Below are 27,200 nucleotides of genomic sequence, written 5' to 3'. Positions count from 1 at the left end.
TATTTAATTTAGTAAGTAGTGTCCAGCTAGCATCTTGGAAATAAATTTGGATGTTTTACAAATTTTAACCAATTTTAGGGAAAAGGGTCTTTTGGCTTTCTAGTTAAAGGATTAGTTCACTTTCATATAAATTTTTCCTGATAATTTACTCACCCCCATGTCATCCAAGATGTCCATGTCCTTCTTTCTTCAGTTGAAACGAAATTAAGGTTTTTGATGAAAACATTCCAGGATTATTCTCCTTATAATGGACTTCAATGGCCTCCAAACGGTTGAAGGTCAAAATTATAGTTTCAGTGCAGCTTCAAAGGGCTTTAAACGATACCAGACGAGGAATAAGGGTCTTATCTAGCGAAACGATCAGCCATTTTCGAAAAAAATTTAAATGTATATGCTTTATATAAACAAATGATCGCCTTCCAATTGCTTCCGCCAAAACCGTACTTTCGTATTCTTCAAAAAGCTTACGCTGTATGTCATAAAAATGTAACTGGTGCTGCGTTCGTTCTGTAAGTTGAATAGGGAAGGCGTAGGACATACAGCGTAAGCTTTTTGAAGAATACGAAAGTACGGTTTTGGTGGAAGCACTTGGAAGGCGATCATTTGTTTATATAAAGCATATACATTTACATTTTTTTCGAAAATGACCGATCGTTTCGCTAGATAAGACCCTTATTCCTCGTCTGGTATCGTTTAAAGCCCTTTGAAGCTGCACTGAAACTATCATTTTGACCTTCAACTGTTTGGAGGCCATTGAAGTCCACTATAAGGAGAATAATCCTGGAATGTTTTCATCAAAAACCTTAATTTCTTTTCGACTGAAGAGAGAAAGACATGGACATCTTGGATGACATGGGGGTGAGTAAATTATCAGGAAAATTTTATATGAAAGTGAACTAATCCTTTAAATGAGTCAAGAAGGTGATGTTTAAAATCATGGTTGATGTTGATTCTGATTCATTTGTCATGTTAGACCGATGCAGTGAAATATTTTTAAATATATTTCAAAATATGCAAAAAAAAAAAAAAAAAAAGTATAAAATATATTGCTAATATAGATGTACATAAATATATATTTAAGTTTCATTTTTAATATGTTTTAAAGAATATATAAAAGCTGCATGGAATACTGTGTCCCATGTATATATTTGACTCCACTCATAAACAATAATAATAAAATTATTGATGTAATAAAGAATAAATGTCACAGATCAGCCAGACTCCCACACCAGCCAATCCCAGCGCACTCCCTCACCAGAGTATACTTCCGTAACAGAATAAATAGAAAAGGTATATATAGATATGTGATTCTGTAGGCACAGTATGCATATTGCAGAATAATTTATGCAGTAAACAAAAATAACAGTATATATGTATCTCCAAACACAGCCGTAATTGGATGTACTTATAGAAAGCGGTAGTTAAACAGCTGTTGTGTGCAGAGCTCTTTCCCAAACCTCTGGAAGTCATCAGAAAACACAATCATTGTTCAGATTAACTCAAGACACCTGTCACATTAGAAACATTTAGCGTGAGTTCAACCTTTTCCAATCTGATTTTCTTTATGTCAGCTCTGTTAACAGCCTGGAAGATCCCTCTTAATGGCTGAACACATAAACACAAACATATGCACATTGAAGCAAATGAAGCTTTTCATTTACATCCTGCAGAATTGGAAAGTTAGCTTGGAAATGCAGAATTAGAAATGCTAGCTCAGAAGGCAGACTTAATTTAAGACAAAACTGCCATAAAATATTGGCTCCGTTCCGAACAATATAAGCAGCGTCTGTATCTGCTGTCTAGGTAACTATTTTCTAAGGCAGCATCCTAACCCTAATGAAGCCTTATAAGAGACTGATTTGAAACGCCCTTAATAGGAAGCTCATGGTTTTTAATATATATATTTTTTATTCTATACTTTTTGTTACCCAAATAAATATATAAATAATTGGTGCATGTATACAATATACTACCATTCAAAAGTTAAGGGTCAGTAATTTTTAACCAAAATTCACTTTACACTTTACAATAAGGTCTCATTTGTTAATGTATTAACTAACATGAAACAATGAGCAATACATTTGTTACAGTATTTATTAAAGGGTTAGTTCACCCAAAAATTAAAATTCTGTCATTTATTACTCACGCTCATGCCGTTCCAGACCTGTAAGACCTTCGTTAATCTTCGGAGCGCAAATTGAGATATTTTTGTTTAAATCTGATGGCTCAGTGAGGCCTACATAGGGAGCAATGACATTTCCTCTCTCAAGATCCATAAAGGTACTAAAAACATATTTAAATCAGTTCATGTGAGTACAGTGGTTCAATATTAATATTATAAAGCGATGAGAATATTTTTGGTGCGCCAAAAAAACAAAATAACAAATTATTTAGTGATGGCCGATTTCAAAACACTGCTTCAGGAAGATTCGGAGCATAAGGAATCAGCGTGTCGAATCCGCAGTTCGGAGCGCCAAAGTCACGTGATTTCATCAGTTTGGCGGTTTGACACGCGATCCGAATCATGATTCGACACGCTGATTCATTACGCTCTGAATCTTATTGAAGCAGTGTTTTGAAATCGGCCATCACTAAATAATTCGTTTTTTTTTTTTTTTTTTTTTGCCAAAAATATTCTCGTTTTGATGGCGGATTATAATCCAGAAAGGTCCAAATGTCAATCATCAGTGACAACTGGAGTTTCACCCGTAGTCAAAAGCAAAAGACTTCTGACCTCGGAGTGGCTACAGAAATTGAAATCTACAGGTAATGCTAATACACACTAAATACACATAGTAACGCAATGCTGATGTTGTTAACATTAACAATTTGAGAACAAAGTATAACAATAATAATAATTTGCACGGTTTGACGTGATCTGAGCTAAGTGATTGTTAGATTTAATCACCACTGGTAGCTCGATTTCTTGTAATGCTTTTTATTTTCTCAGTTGGTCAGAACAAAAGAGGCAGACATGTTACTTACTTGTTCAGATGACATTTTCCGGTGAAAATTCTTATTTTGGTCCTACTTCCCAAGACACAGAATCTGTAATTCCGAAGTACAGTATCCACACCGATGTGGTGACTGACAGCAAACATTAGATTCATCCGCGCTGAGGAGTCGTGCCGATGCACAACCCACGTAAAGATGAGAATTCCGCAAATAACTGCAATTGCAGGTTTCAAACAGAGATGGCGACAAAGAAGCAAAACTTACAGACTGCAGCTTTAACTAAAGTAGTTAACTAATGAAACCTTATTGTAAAGTGTTACCGAAATTTGTAATTATCAAAGAATCCTACATGAAAAATCACATTTTCCACAAAAAATATATTTGATAAAGACATTTTTTCAACATTAATAAAAAAAGAAATATTGAGCGGCAAATCAGCATATTAGAATGGTGTGACACTGAAGACTGGATTAATGATGCTGAAAATTCAGCTTTGCCATCACAGGAATAAACTACATTTTAAAATATTTTAAAATAGAAAACAGTTATTTAAAATTGTAATAATATTTCATACTATTACTGTTTTTATGTATCTAATAAATGCAGTATTGGGCAGCATAAGACACTTTTTTTTTTTTTTTTTTTTTTTCCAAAAAACTGTATCGGCCACAAACTTTTGAACAGTGCCATTTATATGCAAATATGACATAAAATGTATGTCTAATTCGATTCCATTCTTCCTGGATGAACATTTTTACTGATCTCATTGCAATGCATGAATGCAGTTTGGGATTGCTGTACCTGGATATCCATTTTTCATACTCTACATCAAAACATTATAATGCCTATATTTACTTATAGCATTTAAAATGACTAATTTTAGTTCTTAGTGTTTAGGGTTTGCTAGTTGTCTGAAATCTTTCATCTAACCATCTCTAATCTCTCCCTCTCTTTAGCTGACTATAAGCTACATCGATGTCCTCGCACCCACCAATGAGAGACGTTCACAATTACAGGAGCAATTCCACTTCCTGTGTCAGTGCACTCGCTGTACCACTGAGGACAAGGTGAGCCGTGTGAACAGCCCCTCAGATCTATCTTCCCTTCCCTGATCTTTCTTATCCACCCTTTATCCTCATTTTTCTATTTCTTTCACTTTCACCCCATCACTTCTGGAAAAGGCTTCTCCTTGCCTCATTGTGTCCGGCGGGATCACTATCTATCATTCCTGTTCTCCTCCATGTTCTCTTTTCCTCTCTCTTTTGCTCTGTGTCTGTCCCACTCAGCACTCGAAAGCATCTGATGATGTGTCAAGTCTGTCAGACCAGTCCTAGACCATCACCGGTCTTTCCACACTGCCCCAGGGAACCTGTCCTCAGCAGGCCCTGTCATCTGTGATCATCACTGCGATGACAGGAGCATGTCAAGTATAAAGCTTTGGATTGCATGCATGGGAGTGCAAGAGAGTGGATGAATGAATGCCAAAGATGGAACGAGGAGAGATGGGAATTTTAAAGGTGAAATGTGTGACTTTTTGAATGTTAAAGTACTTTTTCCTCCATACTTAGTATGCACAAACAAGCCATTTTGAATGTTTATTACCAGAACATTGTAAACACTGTATTTTTCCACTTCCATTTGGTGGAAAAGTTCTATTTCTTTTCAGATTTGTTTCTAAAATAGTTTACATACTATCAATCCAAAATAGCATGCAAGATTAGAGTTAACACATCCCAAAGAAGGTATTTTTTTTGGGGGGAAAGAGCCATCAGATTTTATATATGCATTTTTAAACATTGTAAACAAAAGATTAATTGTGATTATTTTATTCAGATTATTTTCTGCTGAAATTACACACTTCATCTTTAAATGAATAATTCACCCAAACCTGGGTGATTTTCTTTCTTCTGTTATGGAAGCTTATGGAAGGTAATTCCGACTATTTATCTCGCAATTCTGACTTTTTATCACAAGTTTATATCTCACAATTCTGAGAAAAAGTCAAACTAATAGTCTTTATAATGTATAAAGGTCCAAGATCACACAATTTTCTCAACTCACAGTGATTAAAACTGTTTTATGGAGTTTTTATCTACTGAAAGTTTTTCCCAGGAAAGAAGTTTAGTCAACTGAACAATCTGTATGTTGTTAAACAACAGTAGAATCCATTGAACACTTTTATATCCATCACAGCCTTGTTTTCATTCCTGTCAAAAATTAAATATTGCGCTACTAAGAGTGTCTGTTGTGAGATATAAACTTGCAAATGCGGGGGAAAAAAGTCTGAATTGTGAGATTAAAAGCTGCAGTTACCTTTTTTATTATTTATTTTGTGGCAGAAACAGGCTTCCATATTCTGGAGAACACAAAAAAAAGATTCTGTATTTTGAAAAATGTCTTCTTTTTTGTCCATACAATTAAAGTCAATGGGGTGCAATGTTATTATGGACATTGTATGGACAAAAATCTTTTTGAAAATATCTTCTTTTGTATGTCACAGAAGAAAGAAAGTCATACAGGTTTGGAATAACATATGAGGTTAAGTCAATGATTTTCATTTTTTGCTGAACTATCCCATCAAATGCATGTGCAAGTGACATAAGAAATATGGCAAGCTGTTTTGACTTTTAATAATTCCTAGGATATGAATTTTTGGCATCAACAATTCAGTTTTCACAAATTAAAAGGATAATTCTTGATATCAGGAATGAAATTTTTACTAGTAAGACTGGCTAGTTTTGAAATCAGGAATTACATTTTCACTTGTAAAAGCATGAATTCTTAATATCACAAATTCATATCCTGCGAACAATTAAAAGTCGAAATGGCAAGAATTCATGCTTTTACTAGTGAAAATATAATTCCTAATATCAAAAAATTCCATCCTGATATCAAGAATTATCCTTTTAACTAGTTAAAATTGAATTGTTGATATCAATAATTCATATGATAAAAAGTCAAAATGGCTTGCCGTTAAAAACATAACTGGTGTCATGTGTGCTCAAACACTGCCATACACAAGTTCCCTCCAGGCTTATGTTGTGGTTATTTTGCACCTGCGTGCCAGCATACCATGCTAAATAACTCTGCACTGAGCTCAAGAGAAAGAGGCTTTATCCCTGCTGTTAACACCTACACAGCTGCTCAGACTGACCTCTGCTTGAATCATCTGTCAGATACGTGCAGATATGAATAAACGCTCTTGCTCAGGGCTGCTGAGATGGAGAGTTGGGTTTGATCCTTCTGGGTCTGAATCCAAAACAGTGGGCTTGTTTTTAGTAAAGTTTGGATTTCAGGACAACTGATATGTGTGGTGCAAACTCATATCTAGCCTATATATTCATCCATGCATCTGTTTGTCTATCCATCCATCAATCCACCAACCAACCGAATGTAAGTCACTTTAGATAAAACGTGAATATAGGCCCCACCCTAGGCACCAGAATGTCGTAGAATGAGTATTGTGTGTGTGTGTGTGTGTGTGTGTGTGTGTGTGTGTGTGTGTGTGTGTGTGTGTGTGTGTGTGTGTGTGTGTGTGAGTGTGTGTGTGTGAGAGAGTGTGTGAGAGTGTGTGAGTGTGTGTGCGCACATGAGGTAATTACAGGTGAGGTGTGTGAAGTGTTACACTGATGACATTCTGATGAGAGGGATTTGTTGATTCACCACCGGCTTTGCGGTAATCTGACAACCTGTGTGAGTGCAGTAGGACATACTGACACTCTAAAACAATAGAGCAGCTGTATGTGCAGTAAAGTACAGGGAGGGGTTGCTCAGGTTATCACCTTCCCAGAATCTCCGGCGACCGGAGATGTGATTCAGTCTGACAGTCGTGTGTGGGGTCACAGATGTTCCTCCATTCATCAAGGACTGTCTAGTTATACGGTTCATTTTCTCTGCTTTTTTCAGTGTTTTAATGTTCAGTGTTCTTTCACATTTGCACCATATCTCCTTTACAAATTGGCTTCTAAAAGAGACTGTCACCCAATTCACATACCGTCTATTCTAAATAGTATACAAGATTAGAGTTAATGCATCCCAGAAAGACGTCTGCAGAAAATTTGAAAAAAAGTTTAACATTTTAAATAAATCATTGTTAATATTTTTTTTTCTCCATTTTGCTTTTCTTAAAGGGATAGCTCACCCAAAAATGAATAATTTACTCACCCTCAAGTTGTTCCAAACCTGAAAAAAATGTCTTTGTTCTGCTGAACACAAAGGAAGATACAGTATTTGGAAGAATGTTTGTAACCAAGCAGATCTCGCCCCCACATTGACTACCATAGTAGGAAAAATAAATACAGTGGTAGTCAATGGGGTGCGAGATCTGCTTGGTTACAAACATTCTTCCAAATATCTTCCTTTATGTACAGCAAAACAAAGAAATTTATACAGGTTTGGAACAACTTGAGGGTGAGTAAATGATGGCAGAGTTTTCATTTTTTTTTCATCCCAAAGACTATAGAAATAGAAAGACAGTTCACTCCTATTAGTTATGAATGAGAGAAACTGCAGCGCACAATATGGTGGAATACTTCCCGCCTTCTAATTAAAAGAGCCAATCGCTGATTGATAAAGTCATTGCATCACTGCAGCTGCTGTTAGAAGCTCCGGTTCCCATAGAAACCTGAGACTCGTGCTTACAGTGCATCCGGAAAGTATTCACAGCGCTTTACTTTTTCCACATTTTGTTATGTTACAACCTTATTCCAAAATGGATTAAATTCATTATTTTTCCTCAAAATTATACAAACAATATCCCATAATGACAACGTGAAAGAATTTAGTTTAAAATCTTTGTAAATTTATTAAAAATAAAAAATGAAAAAAAAATCACATGCACATAAGTGTTCACAGCCTTTGCTCAATACTTTGTTGAAGCACCTTTGGCACCAATTACAGCCTCAAGTCTTTTTGAGTATGATGTTACAAGCTTGGCACACCTATTTTTGGGCAGTTTCTCCCATTATTCTTTGCAGGACCTCTCAAGCTCCATCAGGTTGGATGGGGAGAGTCGGTGCACAGCCATTTTCAGATCTCTCCAGAGATGTTCAAGTCTGGGCTCTGGCTGGTCCACTCAAGGACATTCACAGAGTTGTCCCATAGCCACTCCTTTGTTATCTTGGCTGTGTGCTTAGGGTCGTTGTCCTGTTGGAAGATGAACCTTCGCCCCGGTTTGAGGTCCAGAGCACTCTGGAGCAGGTTTTCATCAAGGATGTCTCTGTACATTGCTGCATTCATCTTTTCCTCGATCCCGACTAGTCTCCCAGTTCCTGCCACTGGAAAACATCCCCACAGCATGATGTTACCACCATCATGCTTCACTGTAGGGATGGTGTTGGCCAGGTGATGAGCGGTGCCTGGTTTCCTCCAGACATGATGCCTGCTATTCAGGCCAAAGAGTTCAATCTTTGTTTCATCGGACCAGAGAATTTTGTTTCTCATAGTCTGAGAGTCCTTCAGTTGCCTTTTGGCAAACTCCAGGTGGGCTTTCATGTGCCTTTAACTGAGGAGTGGCTTCCATCTGCCACTCTACCATACAGGCCTGATTGGTGGAGTGCTGCAGAGATGGTTGTTCTTCTGGAAGGTTCTTCTCTCTCCACAGAAAAATGCTGGAGCTCTGTCAGAGTGACCATCGGGTTCTTGGTCACCTCCCTGACTAAGGCTCTTCTCCCCCAATCGCTCAGTTTGGCCGGTGCCCCGCTCTAGGAAGAGTGCTGGTGGTTTCAAATTTCTTCTATTTACGGATGATGGAGGCCACTGTGCTCATTGGGACCTTCAATGCTGCAGGAATTTTTCTGTACCCTTCCCCAGATTTGTGCCCCAGATCAATCCTGTCTCGGAGGTCTACAGACAATTCCTGGGACTTCATGGCTTGGTTTGTGCTCTGACATGCACTGTTAACTGTGGGACCTTATATAGACAGGTGTGTGCCTTTCCAAATCATGTCCAATCAACTGAATTTACCACAGGTGGACTCCAATCAAGTTGTAGAAACATCTCAAGGATGATCAGTGGAAACAGGATGCACCTGAGCTCAATTTTGAGTGTCATGGCAAAAGCTGTGAATACTTATGTACATGTGATTATTTTTCGTTTTTTATTTGTAATAAATTTGCAAAGATTTCAAACAAACTTCTTTCACATTGTCATTATGGGGTATTGTTTGTAGAATTTTGAGGAAAATAATGAATTTAATCCATTTTGGAATAAGGCTGTAGGATAACAAAATGTGGAAAAACGAAAGCGCTGTGAATACTTTCCGGTTGCACCGTAGGACTGCACATGCGCATTGGCTAGTCTAGCCTGAAAAATAAGTTTTTTTTGACGGTATTTGAGCATAAGAAACAACATTTATGTGACGGTTCATGTCAGATTTTGTTGCTGATTTGAAATGTTATTTAATTGTGAGTTCGCCAGTCAGTTTTTTAGATTTCAGGATTTCCCCATTCAAATAGATAGGACTTGGTCTTGGATGTCCGAAATAGCTGCCCGGAGGCATTGCAAATATGGCTGCCGAGTGAACAGACTTTCCTGGAAAAGGACTTTGACTATCCCTTTAATACTGTATTCTAAATTATTAGTTTTACATTTTTATTCTGTTGACAGCCACAAGATATAACTATATATAGTTATTTTTTCTGGCAGATTTTTGTTCTACTTAAAATGTGCATGCTTTTTTAGTGAATTAATCCACAACCCATTGCATAACAAAAAAGGAGGAATTTTTGACAGTTCTCCATGTTTTTCCACATTCTTATGAGGTATGCATTGTTGTCAGCAAAGTGCTTTTATGTGTAGTAGGACTATATGAAATGGGATGCATTTGCTAAAGCGTCAGACTTTCTGTCATGCTTTGTTCAGAGATCTTTTTGAACTTGGTGCTCTCTAATCAGTACTGTAATGAATAACATGATTATTGAATTTACACAATAATAAACAAAGTCTGAACCACTGTCTACAATTTGATTCCTGGCTCTCTCCCTGTAATTAGGCTGTTCACGTTAACAAGAAAATGGCTTTTTCATTGAAAGGGGGAGCAGCAAATAGAAAGTTTTTGCATCCTGGACAGACCCTTTTGTGCAAGCAGCAATTAGATGTTTAATTTAATGCTTCAAAGCCATTTTATAATTATAGAGATCTGACCAGAACGTAAAAGAGATTCTGACATAATGTGCAGGTAAAAGGACTGTTTTAGGACATCAAAACCTGAAGAGGGTTTGGTGTGATTAACAAGTTGCAGCGTGTTTACCATGTTCAACAATAAGTGATTTCATGTGCAGTTTTCAGTTTTATTAATGTTTCTGCTATAGAAGCAGAGCATTATAGTCTGGTAGAGACTTCAGGAAGTTAGTAGCACTCATTGACGGATAACCTGCGGGTTTTTGGCCTCTCATGACATCCACATTTCGGTCAGCTTGCACTCTTCCTGATAAATAATTTATTAAGTTTGCATAGTTTGTATGGACTGAGTGCACTTGAACAAAAATATAAAAACTGGACACTTTGTACAGCTTTTTGATATGTTCTCTTGCCTTGAAGCTTGCGGGAACATATTTCTAAAACCAGTACAGGATCTTTCTGAAATTGTAGATATGTCGCATGTTGCATCTATTACGTGAAACGGCATAAATTTTAAGTTTGTCTTTTCGATGGACTTCTCACTTCAGTTTTTCTTCATTTAAGTGCAGTATTTTATGTTTGCTACTTGTTTGAGGTTGTAAATGCAAAGGTATGAAATGCTGTGGTCATGTCTTTATCACTTTTATAAGAAAAAGTTCTATATAGAACTTTAACGTGTTCTTTTAGGTGCTTCATATATAGAACATTTTAGGGCTTCTCATCATGGGGTCATTTTATGGATTTAGTTTTAATTAATTAAATGATTTATTTTAAATTGTAATTAAATTGTGTGAATTAAACAACCTGTACAGATACTTTATCACTAGAAAAATTGAAATAACCATTAAGCATGTAAGTATCATGCAATCTTTTAAGGTGTTTCTCCATATACAGAACCTTTTTGGCATAAAGCTTAAAATTTTAAAACTTTAAAATTGATCCAAGAACTTTTTTATAAGAGTATATTATGTAGTTAAAGATTATTTTAGAAGCCATCAGAGGCCCTTGTTGGAAGAATGTTAATTTACCGTACTCCATAGCCTGGTTTTATAAAGGTAAAATGCATATTTTTGCATGGTTTTTTTTGGGACAATACCATTTTGATAATACAATAGTACTTTTTTTAAAGTATCTTATAGCACCAGAGAGTAGACTTACACTACCATGGTGTATAAATATGGTTAACAAAGAATCCCATGATACATATCAAATCACCATAGTATTCCCATCTAATACCATCAGTTTAATGCATCCTTTCTGAATTAAAATATTTCTTTCAAAACAAAACAAAACAAAACAAAACAAAACCAAGAAAATATTAATGACCCCAAAGAGTAAATAAAAAATAAATAAATAAATAAAATAAAATAAACAGTGAGAATGGCATAATGGAAAGGTTCTATTAAGGTCAAAAGAGTTTAAATTTTGTGTGTGTGTGTGTGTGTGTGTGTGCGTGTGTGTGTGCGTGTGTGTGTGCGCGTGTGTGTGCGCGTGTGTGTGCGCGTGTGTGTGCGCGTGTGTGTGCGCGTGTGTGTGCGTGTGTGCGTGTGTGTGTGTGTGCGTGTGTGTATTGTGTGTGCAGTCAGTGTATTGTCAGCAGTGTGACTGTTCACCTGTGATACATCACATGGCTTTGATGTCTCAGAGGCACTTGCATGTGTATCCCCAGGGGCTACACACACATACACACACACACACACACGTCTCTCTGCAGGGATTTGAGTGTCTGACAGACCCCCCTATGGCTCCGACTTGTCATCACACTTATCCTGAAATAAAGTTGCCCTCTCAAAAACAAGCCCTTTCAGTTTTCACGCACCTCACTGCTCTGTAATCCTGACAGCTTCTCTCGTTCTCCTTTTTAATGTTTTTTGTTGTTTTGTAGGTACAAAGTTCTTTGATGTTTGATGACCTACACACACAAATTTGAACTATAATTCAGTAAAAGCTCGAGCGTATTTGCTCAAATATAACTTTGATAGCTTACAGTTCATACGGTTCATTTCAGTGTAACTAATTTGAACCAGAATTGTAAATTTTTTTGCAGTGTAGAATTTTGTCAAGTTGTAATGTGTAAATATAAATATTTTTTAATAATTATAATAATTAAGTTTAAAAAAGCACTTTTGATTGACTTTATCTATTGATTCATATTTACAGTTTGTTGTTGATTTATATAGTGATTTTTTTCAAAATCATATCTAAGTTAGATGTATATAAAAGGAATATAATTTAATTTTAAATTTAAAACATTTATAAATAAATAAATAATATTTAAATACATTTTAAAACAAAAATGTATACAAAAATTGTATACAATACAATTTAAATATAATTAAATTTATTCTAAATTTATACAGTTAATTAATAGTTATTCCCACCTAATAAGGGTGTAAATAAATAAAAACGTACTTATGTATGTACATAATTTAACAACTTTTGATTGAGATTGTCAGTTGATTCCTACATGGAATAGTATATTATTTTTTAAAACCTACTAGATTTTTTAAATCACATATCTACTGAATGACAGATGTTTAAATATCAATAAATATAATTACAAATGATAAAATGCATTTATAAAGTAAATAAATAATATGTAAATATGTTTAAAATATAACAAATTAAATATAAATACATTTATTAATAATTAAATAAATACATATATCTATTTTTTAAAGCAACCTTTGGTTTACCTTGCCCATTGTTTCATATGTGCAGTGTTGTCATTTTTGCTATTGCTTCTGTTCAGTCAGGAACTGCTTAAAATGATTTTATATGACATTGTTTTGTGAACAGGATTGTGACATGCTGGCTGGAGAGACGACAGCATGGACATCCTTAAGAGACGCCGTCCTTCACCTGGATCAGCTTCAGTTGGAGCAGCGTATCCTTCACAGTTGAATCAAAGGAAATTACGATGTCTGACGGTGGGCGATACACTGACTATATCTCAGGGTTTAGCTGGGTGAAGTGATCTAGCCTGTAGCGGTTTTGCTCTGGAAACAACTGCTAGACTCTGCCAACTAAGCCCGATACTGTAGTCGTATCATTTTCCAAAAGATTGGAGTGAAAGGTGTGAGAGTAAAGCTGTCAGTTCTGTCTAGCTCTCTTGCTTTTACCCCTTGGACACGCGTCTGATGTATAAAAGAAAATGCAGGCTGTCTTCCTGCTGAAATAACAAGCATAGATTACATTTTGGATTCTGTGTGCCATTGTCTCCACCAGGCTTCCTAACTGGCTTAACCAGCCAGACTTTCTTGGTCTTAGCTACTGTAGTTTTTGTAATACAGCCCTGCTTCTGTTTAATTGTGTCTTTAACTGTTTAATCAAAAGACTGGGAGGAGTTGCTGAAAGAGAGCCAAGCTCTTTTAAACAGATATACAGATGTCATCCCGGACAGGAACATCTATGTACTCAGGCTGCTGGATCTGGCCATTGATGCTTGCATTAGTCTGGAGGATTATGAGACGGCACTGGAGTACGGCAATAGGGCTCTGGGACCTTACAAGTGAGTGTGTGCCTCTAAAAGGTTTGTGTTCTGTGTCTTCACTGACAGATTTTCCTGGTAAATCTCCATGGAATACACCTCCATCAAATCTATAAAAGTCCCATTAGAACTGTGACTCACACAGACTCGCTCATGTCTGAAGAACAAAAACAGACAAGTGCAGCTTTTAGTTCATAGAAACACTAGGCAGTATTGAAAAATAGATCCTCGTTGTGCTATTTATTTCATTACTAATAATAGCACTTATTCATTACCATTAAGGTAACACATTTTTATGGAATTTTTAAGAAAGCATTCTGTCATTCTCATTTATTTATTTGAGTGTTGGTTATTAAATAAAAATGATTAATTAATTGATAAACGTTTTTGCTTTTGGCTTTGGTTTTCGCTAATTGGAAACTTGTCAGTTTTTCAGGAAAAAATCATTACTTTTCTAGATTTCTATTCCAGTTAAAAGTTTGTTCACCCAAAAATGAAAATTATCCCATGATTTACTCACCTTCAAGCCATCCTAGATGTATATGACTATCTTATTTCAGATGAACACAATCTGAGATATATTTAAAAATATCCTTGCTTCTCTAAGCTTAATATGGTTTTTGAAGCCAAAAAGTAATCCATATGGCTCCAAGGGTGTTAATAAAGGCCTTCTGAAGTGAAGCGATGGGTTTTTGTAAGAAAAATATCCATATTTAAAACTTTATTAACTATAATAACTAGCTTCCAGCAGATGGTCTTACACATCGATTTGCGGCGGAAGAGTAACCTCTGACCCGACGCATGATGCAATGATGACTGCAGAATCACAGAGGATAGAGCAAAATAAAACACCGGTAAAAAGTCTAAAACGATCATTTTTAAAAACAAATGTCGGAGGATTTTGATATAAAAGAAGAGGAGCTTGAGTTTGTTGCCAGCCATATTTATTTAAACCACAAGAGGCGTCTAACCTTATGCTACTCCTACATCCTGCATCATACATCGCGTCAGGTGTTACTCATGTGGCCCAAGTCGACTTGCGCAGTATGCATACAGTTGTCCACCAGAAGCTAGTTATTTGAATTTATAGTTTTAAATATGGACATTTTTTCTTACAAAAACGCATTGCTTTGCTTCAAAAGGACTTTATTAACACCCTAGAGCCGCATGGATTATTTTTTTATAATGGATGGATGAATTTTTTTGGGCTTCAAAACCCCAAAAAAATTTTTTTTTTTTTCTGTAACCTTTATCAAAAAAAAAGCTTGTTCAGCTGTGTTTAAATAGAACAAATGGATCAATTTAGGTAAGGGCAGACCCCAGGTGACATGCAATGCAGGACGGTATTCATCACCAGCTACCACTGAATCAATGTGCAAGACACCAGTCGTAGTTTTGTGCACAGTAGCCACTATAAGACTTCCCGTGAGACGTGTAGAACAGGAAACTCTTAACAAACCAATGGACACTGGTCTTCTTCTAAAGCAGGCATTTGTGAGTGCATTGGTGTAGTCAAGTAAAACAGAAGATCTTCTGTAGGAGGTTTGGGACTATTCTTTTGTGGTATTTCGTTTGTGGTTTTTGGAAAAAGCTGTTTGGAAAGGTCTCTTTCCTGTAGTGCTGAGAATAATACATACCTTCAGGCTAAAAACGCAAAGAGATTATTGACTTCAAGCTCCTGCAGATGTCAATTTGTAGCGGCAGTAGACCTCCAGTGATTTCCACTAAACCCAAAAGTAGACAGTAAAGAAACAGACAGATCAGAGCTTCAGAGGCATTGGACCTTAGAAAAAGGTGAAATTACCCAACAGCTTTTCCCCTGTCAAAGGGAGGAAATATGAATATGGTTGTTATTTTTCTACTGCACTGGATCCCGTCTTCCCATGTCAGCTCATGCAAAGCATGAATAAGTTTTTATATTGCCTGTTGGATTCTTATTCTCCAGCTTTATACTGTGACTGATTAATGTTTATGGTGCCGAGGGAGGGCCGTCAATGCAAGGAAAAGGAAAAATACTGCTAAAATAGCTCTTTAAATACGGAATTGACATTGAGATTGATGGTTGCCAGTGTCGCCACAGTTTCTGCTGTTAGCACAACAAGATAAATGCACATTTTAAAGAAAGATAAATGCTGCACACAAGAATATTTCAACCATTTGGTCATTTTGTTTGCATATCCTTCATGTGCTGATAATTGCTGCTTTCACAATGATTTCTGTCTTTGCCAAAAAGAGAATTTAAGGCTGATATCTACTACCCAAAGAGGTTTATATACTGAAATACTATACTATTAATAATACATTAAATTGATCAAAAGTGACAGTATCGACATAATTATATAAAGGATTTCAGTTTCAAATAAATTCTGTTTTTTTTAAATGTTCTATTCATCAAAGAATCCTGAAAAAGTATCTTGGTTTCTACAGATAAGCATAATGTTTTCAACATTGATGATAATAATAAGAAATGTTTCTTATGAGCATCTAATCAGCATATTTGAATGATTTCTGAAGGATCATGTGACCCCGAAGACCGGAGAAATGATGCTGAAAATTCATCGTTGCCATCACAGGAATACATTTACATTTTAAAATATATTGAAATATTAAACATTTATTTTAAATTATAATAATATTTCACAATATTACTGTTTTTACTGTATGTTTGATCAACTAAATCCAACCTCAGCAAGCATAAGAGACTGTCAAAAACATTAACAATATCTTATCGAACCCAAACTTTTGAAAAGTAGTAGACTATATTTTACTTGTATATAAATGTAAATTTTGTCAGATTGCTGCAACTTTTCAATTGCCATCAATGAAGAAAAATCTTTTTGCAAATGTTTTTTTTTTAAGCAGAAGACATTACAGACATAATGTCCATAGACCAGAGCAAAAGTTTCCAGCTGTGCCTTGTTTTTTTCCCCTTTAATTCATTATCATTGCACATGCCCTCTTTATTTGCTTGAAAATGGGGTTTAAAAGTCATCAGGAGTCATAATCCGTCAAACATTTGGGCAGAAGATCGCTAAAACTTACAACAAGGCTGTGATGGCTGTACAAACGGTTTTGTTTAAGTGACAGCTCCAGTCATCACGTAACACCGGGCTTCATGACATTCCATTACAGCTTGATTCAGTATTCGTCATGCGCTTTTGTTCTGCGTTTCAAAATTGTGAGGTTCATTATTGGCCTTGTCTGGGATCCCAAATTATTTCTGGAATTGGCTCGTCTTGTGTTAGCTGTATGAATGCTTTCTGAACAGGCAATTATTAGAAGTGGTCCTGCCCCCCTCCTCTTGTCATTGAGGCTTCAAGAGGTTTTGAAAGAGATACTAGCAGAGCGACCACCTGACAAAGCAATAATAGATCCTTCACATCACGAGAGAGCTTGAACGACCTTGCACACACTTCTCAGCTCAGGAAGAAAATTTAATTTGGTTACCTTAAGAAACTTTTAATGCTATGATGTATTTTCAAAGAAACTGGATCCTGTTCTACTTGTTGCATATTAACTAAGGTCACTGCTGGCTGTTGCAAGATAAATAGACATTTATTTATGCACCAATTCTATTCAGTCAGGCAGTTTAGTGAAAGCCAGTGAATTGTTTTAATTGCCCAAGTGCTTAATATATACCAAGTCATTCATTAGTGCATGTTGTTTATAGCCAGCCTTTTTCACAGTAATTAATTTGATTATAAAATTAGCATTGCGGCTTCTCATTACTTATGTATGATGATGCTTTGTATTTCACTTTGAACTTATTCAGTCTTTTAAACCTAGACTCAGTGATATTCAATGACTTGACAACTTACATAGTGGGTGATAAGTTTGATTTATGTATTTCGTTTTCAGGGACCGAAGCATAGCCAAAAGAAATAATAAATTACCAAATAATGCTCAGATGTTTCTCATTGGCAGGTATGGGCAAAAAGTTTCTGCGTTTTTTTTTTGTTTTTTTTTTTTCTTATGCCCAACTTTTTAGCACTTTCTCCAGGTGTTTTTAATTAAGCAGAAGATGTGCACCCAGAGAGAAGTGATTTTTATAATATTCTATAGATTTCACTCCTTGCACTTGTGTTTATCAAGTTAAATTCACACTTACACTGCATCTGTCAGTTTAAACACATCACAGGTTTCAGTACCTGTTGTTCAGCCTGGAAGCACAAACTATGTGCATTCTCACATCCAGGTGACTGTAATAGCTCAACCGCAGTTAGCTCATTAACAAAACATTACAATGTGATTTTTTTTTTTAATTCCTTCCATTTAGTCATGCAGAGTGGATACGTGGCTTTCTATCTATCATCTATCTATCATCTATCTATCTAGAAGATAAAGTGACCTTTAACTCAACTTTAACTTAAAAAGTCCTTATTTTTGCATAGTTTTTTCAGGAAATAACTTAAAGGGGTCATGAATTAAGAAATCAAATTTTCCTTGATTTTTTGACATGAGGTCATTGGGGCATGAAAATATGTAAGTTTCAGAACTCAAAACTTTCTTGTTAGTTCAAAAACTGCTTTTATTGAAACCAAGCTGCCTAAATGGCAGATTTTGTCTCAGTATGACGTCATAGTGCGATGAAAGACCGCCTCTGCAGAAGAAGATAAATGCCTATTTTTTTACACCACTGCTTCTTTAGCCCTGTTCACCAATTCACGCATGTATAGGAAGTGAGTAAATGAGAAAGACGCAAATATGCAGGATTACTTGAGCAACAGAACAATAGAGATCCCTCAGAGGATTACAAGACATTGTGCAGTACCAAGTTGCGAAAAAACACAGTCTTTGCATTGTCTTCATTGTAATCCTATTATTAAGAAAGCGTGGATATTTTTAGTGAAGTTCCAAATCGCGTCAGTAAGACACTGTTAATTTGTTTGCTTCATTTTACTGCAGATTCGTTTTTAAACAAGACATAGAGACTGAAAATAAAAGATGATTCAGTATGCCCAAGCGCTTGAGGACGCGCAAGCATGGGAATAGAGCCGGCGTGTTAGTCAAGCTCCGACTGCGTGGCTTTAGAACTGCACCTCCTAGTATCCATTTGGTGAATCTCTGCTCCCTCCCCAACAACAAATTTCTCCTCTCATGAACAAATAAGGACTTTTCAAGCTCTTATGCTCTGTGTTTCACGGAAACCTGGCTGAATGAAGCCATTCCGGACAGCGCGTTACATCTGCCGGGTTTCCAGCTGTTCAGAGTGGATCGTGACAGAATCAGCGGTGAAATCGTTTGCCAGTGGGACTTGTCTCTACATCAATGAAAGATGGTGTACAGATGTAAAAATGTTGAAGAAGGTGTGCTGTCCTGATCTAGAAGTGCTCTTCATTAACTGTAAACCCTTCTACTCGCCGCGGGAGTTTTCCTCATTCATTCTCCTAAGTGTGTGAATGCAGCACTGCAAAAGCTGACTGATCAGACACAGACCCGGACTCTCTTATTATTATTCTTGGTGAATTTAATCAAGCAAACAGTTTCTCTACATCAGTTTCTGTGAGGATATGTGCTTTATTACCAGGACTTATTTAACATACAACAACAACAAACCATGGTTCACAGGGAAATGCATACAGCTTTGTCAGGCCAAAGAAGATGCCTACAGGAATGGGAACAAAATCTTGTACGATCAGGCCAAGAACACACTGACAAAGGACAAAGTGGCTAAGAGAAGCTACTCTGAAAAGCTGAAAAACAGGTTTTCAGCCAACGACCCTGCTTCAGCATGGAAAGGCCTGAAAGACATTACAAACTACAAGAAGCCATCCCCCAACTCTGCAGGGAATCAACACCGGCTGACAACCTGAATGATGTGTTTCACCAGCCTGTGCTGTCCAAGCTTGCCTTCATCTTCTCACAGATCTTTAATGAATCACTGTGCAAAGTCCCTTCCTGCTTCAAGCGCTCCATCATCATCCCCATCCCCATCCCAATCAGAACTGGTGCCCCCCAGGGATGTGTGCTCTCCCCACTGCTCTTCTCACTGTACACAAATGACTGCACTGCCAAAGACCACTCTGTCAAACTCCTGAACTCTGCAGATGACTCTACTGTCATTGGCCTCATTCACAATGGTGACGAGTCTGCATATAGGCAGGAGGTTGACCAGCTGGCTGTCTGGTGCAGTCATAACAAGCTAGAGCTGAACACGCTCAAAACAGTAGAGATGATAGTGGACTTTAGGGGAAACCCCCCATCACTCCCCCCAATAACTATCATGCACTGTGGCAGCAATGGAGTCATTAAGGTTCCTGGGCTTTACCATCTTTCAGGACCTGAAGTGGGACAATCACATTGAATCTATTGTGAAAAAGGCCCAACAGAGGTTGTACTTCTTTCGCCAGCTGAGGAAGTTCAACCTGTCACAGGTGTTGCCGATGCAGTTTTACTCTGCAGTCACTGAGTCTGTCCTCTGCACTTCCATAACTGTCTGGTTTGGTTCAGCTACAAAATCAGACGTCATAAGACTACAGAGGACGGTCCGGACTGCTGAGAGCATTATTGGTGGATATTTTTTCAATATCACTTACATTTTTCTGGCAATACCCTACCTCTTCTTATTCCATTCCCTGTTCATTTTTTTCTATTCTGTTGGTATATAACGCACTTGTACATACAAATTTGTCCATTTTGTTTCTTTATATATACCTACAGTATGTGTCTTATCTTTATTTTTTATTCTACTATGTGTGTACTGGTGTTGTCTCTGTGTACTGGAAACTTCTTCTGTCACCAAAACAAATTCCTTGTGTGTGCAAACATACTTGGCAACAAAGCTCTTTCTGATTCTGATTCTATATTGGATCTGACAGCAATGTCTCAACACAACACACAAGTGTGAGTAACAATGTTTTTACCATGTGTCACTATTGCTTTGTCAGTCAAAGATCACTTGATATGTTCTCACTTTACTTTCACTTTACTGAAAATGATGAACAATCAATATAAGAATGACATAATAGTACATTCATTCATATTTCGTTTACACAAAGCACCATAAGTTATTCTTCATCAACTATAACTGTAGTAACTCCAAGTACTTTACTTGACTTATAAAGCATATGTAATACACCTAAATGTTTCACATTTGGCAAATGTTTCAACTATGTAACAAGATAAACATCTTTCTATATTGTCTTTGTTTAAACACTAATGTTTAATGTAATAACTACCTCACAAATACATGAGTAATAAATATAAATAAACTAAGATGATTAATTACCATGCTGTCGCAGACTGGAGTGTCCTTGCTATTTGAGATGTAGGTTCGTTGTCTTCTGATTCTGGATCAGTCTCTGGTTCAGTCATGTTTGGCTGAATTTCACCATTTGCCATTTTCAACCTCACAAGTTTTCAAAACAATTCCGCACATGCAATGGTTTGTTTTTGAGGTTACAGTCGAGTTAAAGGTCACTTGCTTAAGCATTCTTTCTTACATTCCAGACCAGTTCAAGTCCTCTATTAAAATGAGACAAGCTGGCATGTCATTAATATGCAAATTAGAGCATTAAGCAGTTAATCCAATGAAGTGGAATAAGGAACATTCCTGAGAGTCCGGCTCCACACGATAACTGCCAAGGGCATCCGGGTCTGCAGAGTTTCTCTTCACTCCAGAAAAACACTGACCGCTCGGCTTTGACAGTTTCGGAGCTCTGCAAGGGATGTTTGTTGGAGGTTTATGAGTGATTTCACTCTAATGTTTATGTACTTTGTCTCATTGCCTGAAGTGTTGCTTTGCCTCTAACTAGTAATAGACATTGGGCATCTAGTTAAGTTGTAAACAGAGCATTCTTTAGACCTGACTCATTGCATGTTTATCATTTACATGCAAAGTTTTCTGTTTCAGATCACACAAAACAAGAGAAGCGTGTGTCCGACTTCACTAGATCACATTTTTTTTTTTTTTTTGTTGAAATCTCCAGAACCTGACCTGATCATTTCTGTCATTTCTCATTACATTACAGAGTGCATGAATATTTATTTAATACAGTCAGAACATTTTTTATCATGCCCGAAAGGGTATCATTTTTAAATTTGAAAGTGCTCTAGGTTAGCTTCTTCTGTGCTCTATGAAAATTTAATTGACTACTGACCAAGTCAAGCTTAGTCACTACTGGGGCTTTTAAGGCATCACTTTTATCTCATTGCCAAATAGCATGTGATCTATTCACAGGAGGTTCAGTCATAGTTCATCAGTCTACATAGTCTGCAGTCTTTGCTTGAGGCACCTACAATGATGTACAACAGCATACTGCTCTCAATGAGTTCAAGTCTATTTCTGTCTCCAAATTGTCATTGAACAGTGAAGTATGTCATTTTTACACCATAAGTGATGCCAAACAGATTTGCAGAAATAATGACTGTTTCAGACAGGTTTTCTGAACATTCACTCCATCAGCTTTTTCTCAGGCCAACAGATCACTTAAAACTGACTGATGTCTAATGCAATGATATTCAAACATTTTTAATTCCATATTTTTAAAAAGACAATTAATATCCAGTATATTAACTGTACTGACAGTATTGGATGAGAACAAAATTTTAACTGAATTGAGCTGGATAATAACACTAACTTTGCAATATTGTTAATGAACTGAATTTAATTAACATTGAAGTGACTTGAGCTGAATAAAGATACTATTGTCTATTATAAAGTAACTAAGTAATGTAATTAGTTTTACGTTACTTAGTTAGTAACGTAAAACTATTAGTAGCTTCCCTGCATTGCTCATAAACCCAACTCTGGTTGGATGTGCACACTTTTCCAGATCATTTTCACTTAATATATTCAGTCATGCTAATTAAAGCCTAATTATTTTTAATGAGCTGCTACTGAAATGGATATTTTACCTACTGCCAAAACACCAACAGGTGGTGTAAAGAAAAGCCCAAAATTCTACACGAGTATTTCAGCAATGCATATTTCTATTCATAGATGCTGTATGAAACAGTGCTGTTATATTTAAATATGTATGAAGGGCCTCTTCTGCTGTGCATACTGCTTTTACCTCAAACTTTTTAGCTCTGTTCATCACCAAGCAGAAAGACAAATAGAGGCCACTTTATTTCATGTACACTGGCCGAAAATTGAATTTGAACACTTAAGCCACACTTAAAAATGTATGAATGTCATTGCATTATATAACAGAATACCAAAGCAAGTTTTTTTTGCTGGAAAGAAGGGTAGCAAAAGCACAGTTTTCAAGCAAATACCCTGCTTGGTAGATTTTAAATGAAAACAAAAAACAAAAAAACAATAGATATACTGTTCAAAGTTAGGTCAGATCTCATTTCAGTTATCGTTTTAAGTGTTCAGAAGTGTCCAAATATTTTTGGGGGCCACTGTATATTATACATAACTTGTAGAATGTTGTGCATGTTTAAAAATGTTTTGGTAACACTTTACAATAAGGTTCCTTTTGTTGACATTAGATAATGCATTAGTAATACAGTTTTAATACATTTGTTGCAGTATTTATTCATCTTTGTTAAAGTCCAGATGAAGTTGCGATAGTCTCTTCTTCCCTATTGTGATGTTTATCAGAGTGAAATGACTTCTCGAATGAGAAAAATTGTAGGGCGGGACTTGATTTTGTCCATCCGGATTTGATTGGATCGTTTTATAGCTGTGGTTTGCTATTGGCTGATCTCATGTGAGTGACAGTTTGTCCCGCCCTCACACCAGTAAACATATCATCAGAGAAGAGAAGAGATGTTGCTGAAAGAGGGAGGGGAAGTTATTTTGGTTAAAGATTGCAAGGGCACATGAATTTAAAAAATATTGATGTGCATGGATAAATCATTTTTAATAAACGCTGCAATATTCCATAAAAAACAGGAATTGTAAATTTTGATTTCATGTTGATAAAAGTAAAGTACATCTGTTCACTTTTAGTTCATGTTAGCTCAGGTCCATTAAATTATATTTGCAGCTACAATGTTTAATTTAAATAATGTATTAATAAATGCTGACATTAACGTTAAGATTAATAGATGCTTTAGAAGTATTTTTTATTGTTAGTTCATGGTAACAAATGTAGTTAACTAAAGTTAACAAATGGAACCTTATTGTAATTGAAACTGCTGATATTGTTGGTTTTTAATTGTACTGACTGCTTCCTTGAAGTGTCCTTTTATGAGGTAGAAGAACTTCCTTTGTCCTCGTCTCACTGTCATGACTCAGAAGAAAGATTGGAAACTTAAACTTCTGCTGAATCAGCGCCAGAACTTCTTCGCTTGTGCGTGTTCTCCACTTCACTTCACTTAGAAATGAGTGTAGGCTGGGGTCAAAGCGAACCTGATCTTGCTACACAACACAGTGATTTAATTAAAAGGCTCCTCGGTTTTTCAGGGTCAAAAAATATGTGTCGGCTGTCAGCGGTTCAGAGGGGAAATGGGTGTGAAATGTGTGAGAGGGATTGTTTTGGGGGCATCTACAGCATTGCTTCATAAAACAGATAAAAAACGGAACCACACACAGTTCTCAGAAGCTGCCAAAACGTTCCGGGGGCCCAGGAAGGCATTAGTGACACTGAGACCGCAGCGTGGGAGTCTGGGTAACAGAGAGGGCGCTGACTAAACCAAGTATTACGGCGTGCAGAGGGAAAGGGATGGGGTCGAGCAGGATTGGATTGTAATGGAGTGCTTTGTTATTAGTCTGAGGGTTCAGTGATGGAGTCAAAGGTGGACAGCTGAGGGACAGGGCAGTTAGAGGCGATATAAAGGTGAGCGGGCGGTAATGTCATGAGTCATATACAGTAGGTGATAGTGTGACTCTGGTGTAACCAAGCATGTTCCCATGCTCTGGAAGAGAAGGGTCACAGAAAAGAGAGATGCAGAGACCCAGAAGATTCTTATACATCAACATGTTCATGAACAAAAAATATGCTATTTAGAAAGAAAGCAGCCTTTCTGCCTTTGTTTTTAACTGAAATTTTTAGTGCACAAGGGTTGATTTTTCTAAACTGAGGAAGCTTAATTGGGTAGTTTCATTTAAGATTTTTAAGGTAGGCGGCATGGTGGTTCAGTGGGTAGCACTGTCACTTCACAGCAAGAAGGTTCTTGGTTCGAGCCCTGAATTCCTGAGCCAGGAGTCCTGTGTGGAGTTTGCATGTTCTCTCTTTGTCAGCGTGGGTTTCTTCCGGGTGCTCTGCTTTCCCCTACACAGTCCAAAGACATGCAGGTTAGTTGGATTGGACATGCCAAATTGGTCATAGGAGTGTGTGTGTGTCCCAGCACTCTCAGTCAGGAAAGGCATCTGGCATAAAACCTGTACCAAATCCATTGTGTTTGTGCAAATAAATTCAGATGAAGCGTACCCTGCAGTTTTTTTTAAGGAAAAATGTTTTGTTTCTGTGCCACTGGCATCACCAAATAGAATTGCAAGAATGTGACTGTTTTCAAACATGTCTTCCGAACCCTCCTCCTCGCATGCCATTGGTCGCCAAATAGATAGCCCCGCCCCAAACTTACTGCATTGGTTGAAGAACTAGAGGTGTTTCATAGTCACATTTTTAACACCATTAGTTGCCAGAAAAGAAAAAAAAAAAAAATCAGTGCTTTTAAAACAATAATTTTCATCGCTTTTTTGTTTTTAGTTTGTTCTTTTAGTTTAATTGTTCTGTTTTGTTTTTTTTTTTGTTTTTTTTTTAAAAGAAATTTGATTTGCAATGAGCCCATTTCTTTTTATGTAATGGTGTTTGCCTAATAAAATAAATAATTGCATAATATATTGTTTTTTACATTCCAGAATGCCATTTTGAAAGTGGTTAATCCAATGTTGCTGTGAGCTGTACTGGTTAAAGGGTTAGTTCACCCAAAAATGAAAATTCTGTCATTAATTACTCACCCTCAATTACACACCCATAACACCTTCGTTCATCTTCAGAACACAAATTAAGATATTTTCGATAAAATCCGACAAGAATACTTTTTGTGCGCCAAAAAAACAAAATAACGACTTTATTCAACAGTATCTAGTGATGGGTGATTTCAAAACACTGCGTCATGAAGCTTCAAAGCTTTACGAATCTTTTGTTTTGAATCAGCGGTTCGGAGCGCGTATCAAACTGCCAAAGTCACGTGATTTCAGTAAACAAGGCTTCGTTACATCATAAGTGTTTCGAAATTTCAATGGTTCACCACTGGGGGGCGTGACTTTGGCAGTTTGATACACGCTCTGAACCACTGATTCAAAACAAAAGATTTGTAAAGCTTTAAAGCTTCATGAAGCAGTGTTTTGAAATCGCCCATCTTTAGATATTGTTGAATAAAGTCATTTTTTATTTTTGGCGCACAAAAAGTATTCTCGTCGCTTCATAACATTAAGGTTGAACCACTGTACTGTACTGTACTTGTACATGAACTGTTTTAAATACGTCTGTAGTACCTTTCTGGGCACTGAAAGTGTTAAATGTCTTGCTGGTAATGGAGGCCTCACTGAGCCATCGGATTTCATCAAAAATATCTTAATTTGTGTCCTGAAGATGAACAAAGGTCTTACAGGTGTGGAACAACATGAGGGTGAGTAATAAATGACAGAATTTTCATTTTTGGGTGAACTTATCCTTTAACATACTGTAGCCTATTTAATTTGGTCTTGGAATAATTTTATTTAAAAAATTTGATTTTATAGTAATGAAAACTCTGATGTTTGTGTTTGAGACATTGTTGAGGTCTATATAAAGGAGACATGTTTGCAGGGATTTTTCGCAAGAAAACAAATTTAAGAAACACAATTCTTCAGCAAACATCTCCATTTGCTCTCCATTTAATCTCACTGCTGTCAAATAAATTAAATATTTACAAAATCGGTAGCTTCACGATAAGGTCCTATCCATTAACATTAATGCTGACTTGAACTAACAATAAAGAATACAGAAATTGTGTTACTTTCAGATTTTATAAAGTAACATCAGCTAGTGTATAATCAATGAACATGAACAATAGTATGTTTATAAATTAATATTTATATGTTGTTCATTATTAATGCTTTAGGTATCATGAAGTAACTATGTCAATAAGTTGAACATTATTGTAATGTGTTACCACAACATTGTGTGTATTCAACACATGCTGTAATAAAAGGCTCAGTGATTGATTTGACATTGATTTTACATGCATTCTTTCATAAACACTAGCATCAGCACCACAAACAACCTTCATGTTGTCTTGACTGCTGCTCAGAGAGAGTTATTTGAGATTGATGTCACATGACAAAAGCACTTTTAATGCATGGAGATGTAAGCTGCAGATTACGGTGCCAGGGCTTTGTTAATGTGCTGTCATTGTCTGCTGGGTAGATTATTGATAAATGCTATTGTCTTTCCTGGGTGTGGTACTTTTTTACTGCTCCCATACAAGTTGCCGTTTGCCGAGGAGATAGAAATCACAATTTAATATTCCTCCAAAGTGGTCCCAACAGAGATACGGCTCTTTGTTCTTGGTAATGATCCAGCATGGAGATGAATAGAAAGGCTGAGCTAACACTAATGGGAGTGTTAACAGGTCGCTGCGGCGCGCGGCCCCTCCTCTGGCTGTTGCTACAGCAACAGAACGTGCCGCTCTAATACTGATGATGGTTTTCTCTAGCGTGGCTGGTCAGGCTAGACCATTGATAGATGATGGACTT

The 27,200-nt window shown here is 36.6% G+C and overlaps 1 protein-coding gene across 1 annotated transcript in view; it reads left to right on the top strand.

Annotated features, from left to right (window-relative positions):
* Positions 1 to 27,200, top strand: part of smyd3 (SET and MYND domain containing 3) — a 182,730-nt gene that overhangs the window by 150,266 nt on the left and 5,264 nt on the right. The window contains exons 8-10 of the mRNA XM_051867667.1: positions 3,912 to 4,022; positions 12,874 to 12,961; positions 13,411 to 13,585. Of these exons, the coding sequence (XP_051723627.1) occupies positions 3,912 to 4,022; positions 12,874 to 12,961; positions 13,411 to 13,585 (374 nt within the window). The remainder of the gene's footprint in view (positions 1 to 3,911; positions 4,023 to 12,873; positions 12,962 to 13,410; positions 13,586 to 27,200) is intronic.

This window comes from Ctenopharyngodon idella, chromosome 17 (genome assembly GCF_019924925.1).
Source record: "Ctenopharyngodon idella isolate HZGC_01 chromosome 17, HZGC01, whole genome shotgun sequence".
NCBI lineage: Eukaryota > Metazoa > Chordata > Actinopteri > Cypriniformes > Xenocyprididae > Ctenopharyngodon > Ctenopharyngodon idella.
This window is presented reverse-complemented; position numbering and strand designations above follow the sequence as displayed.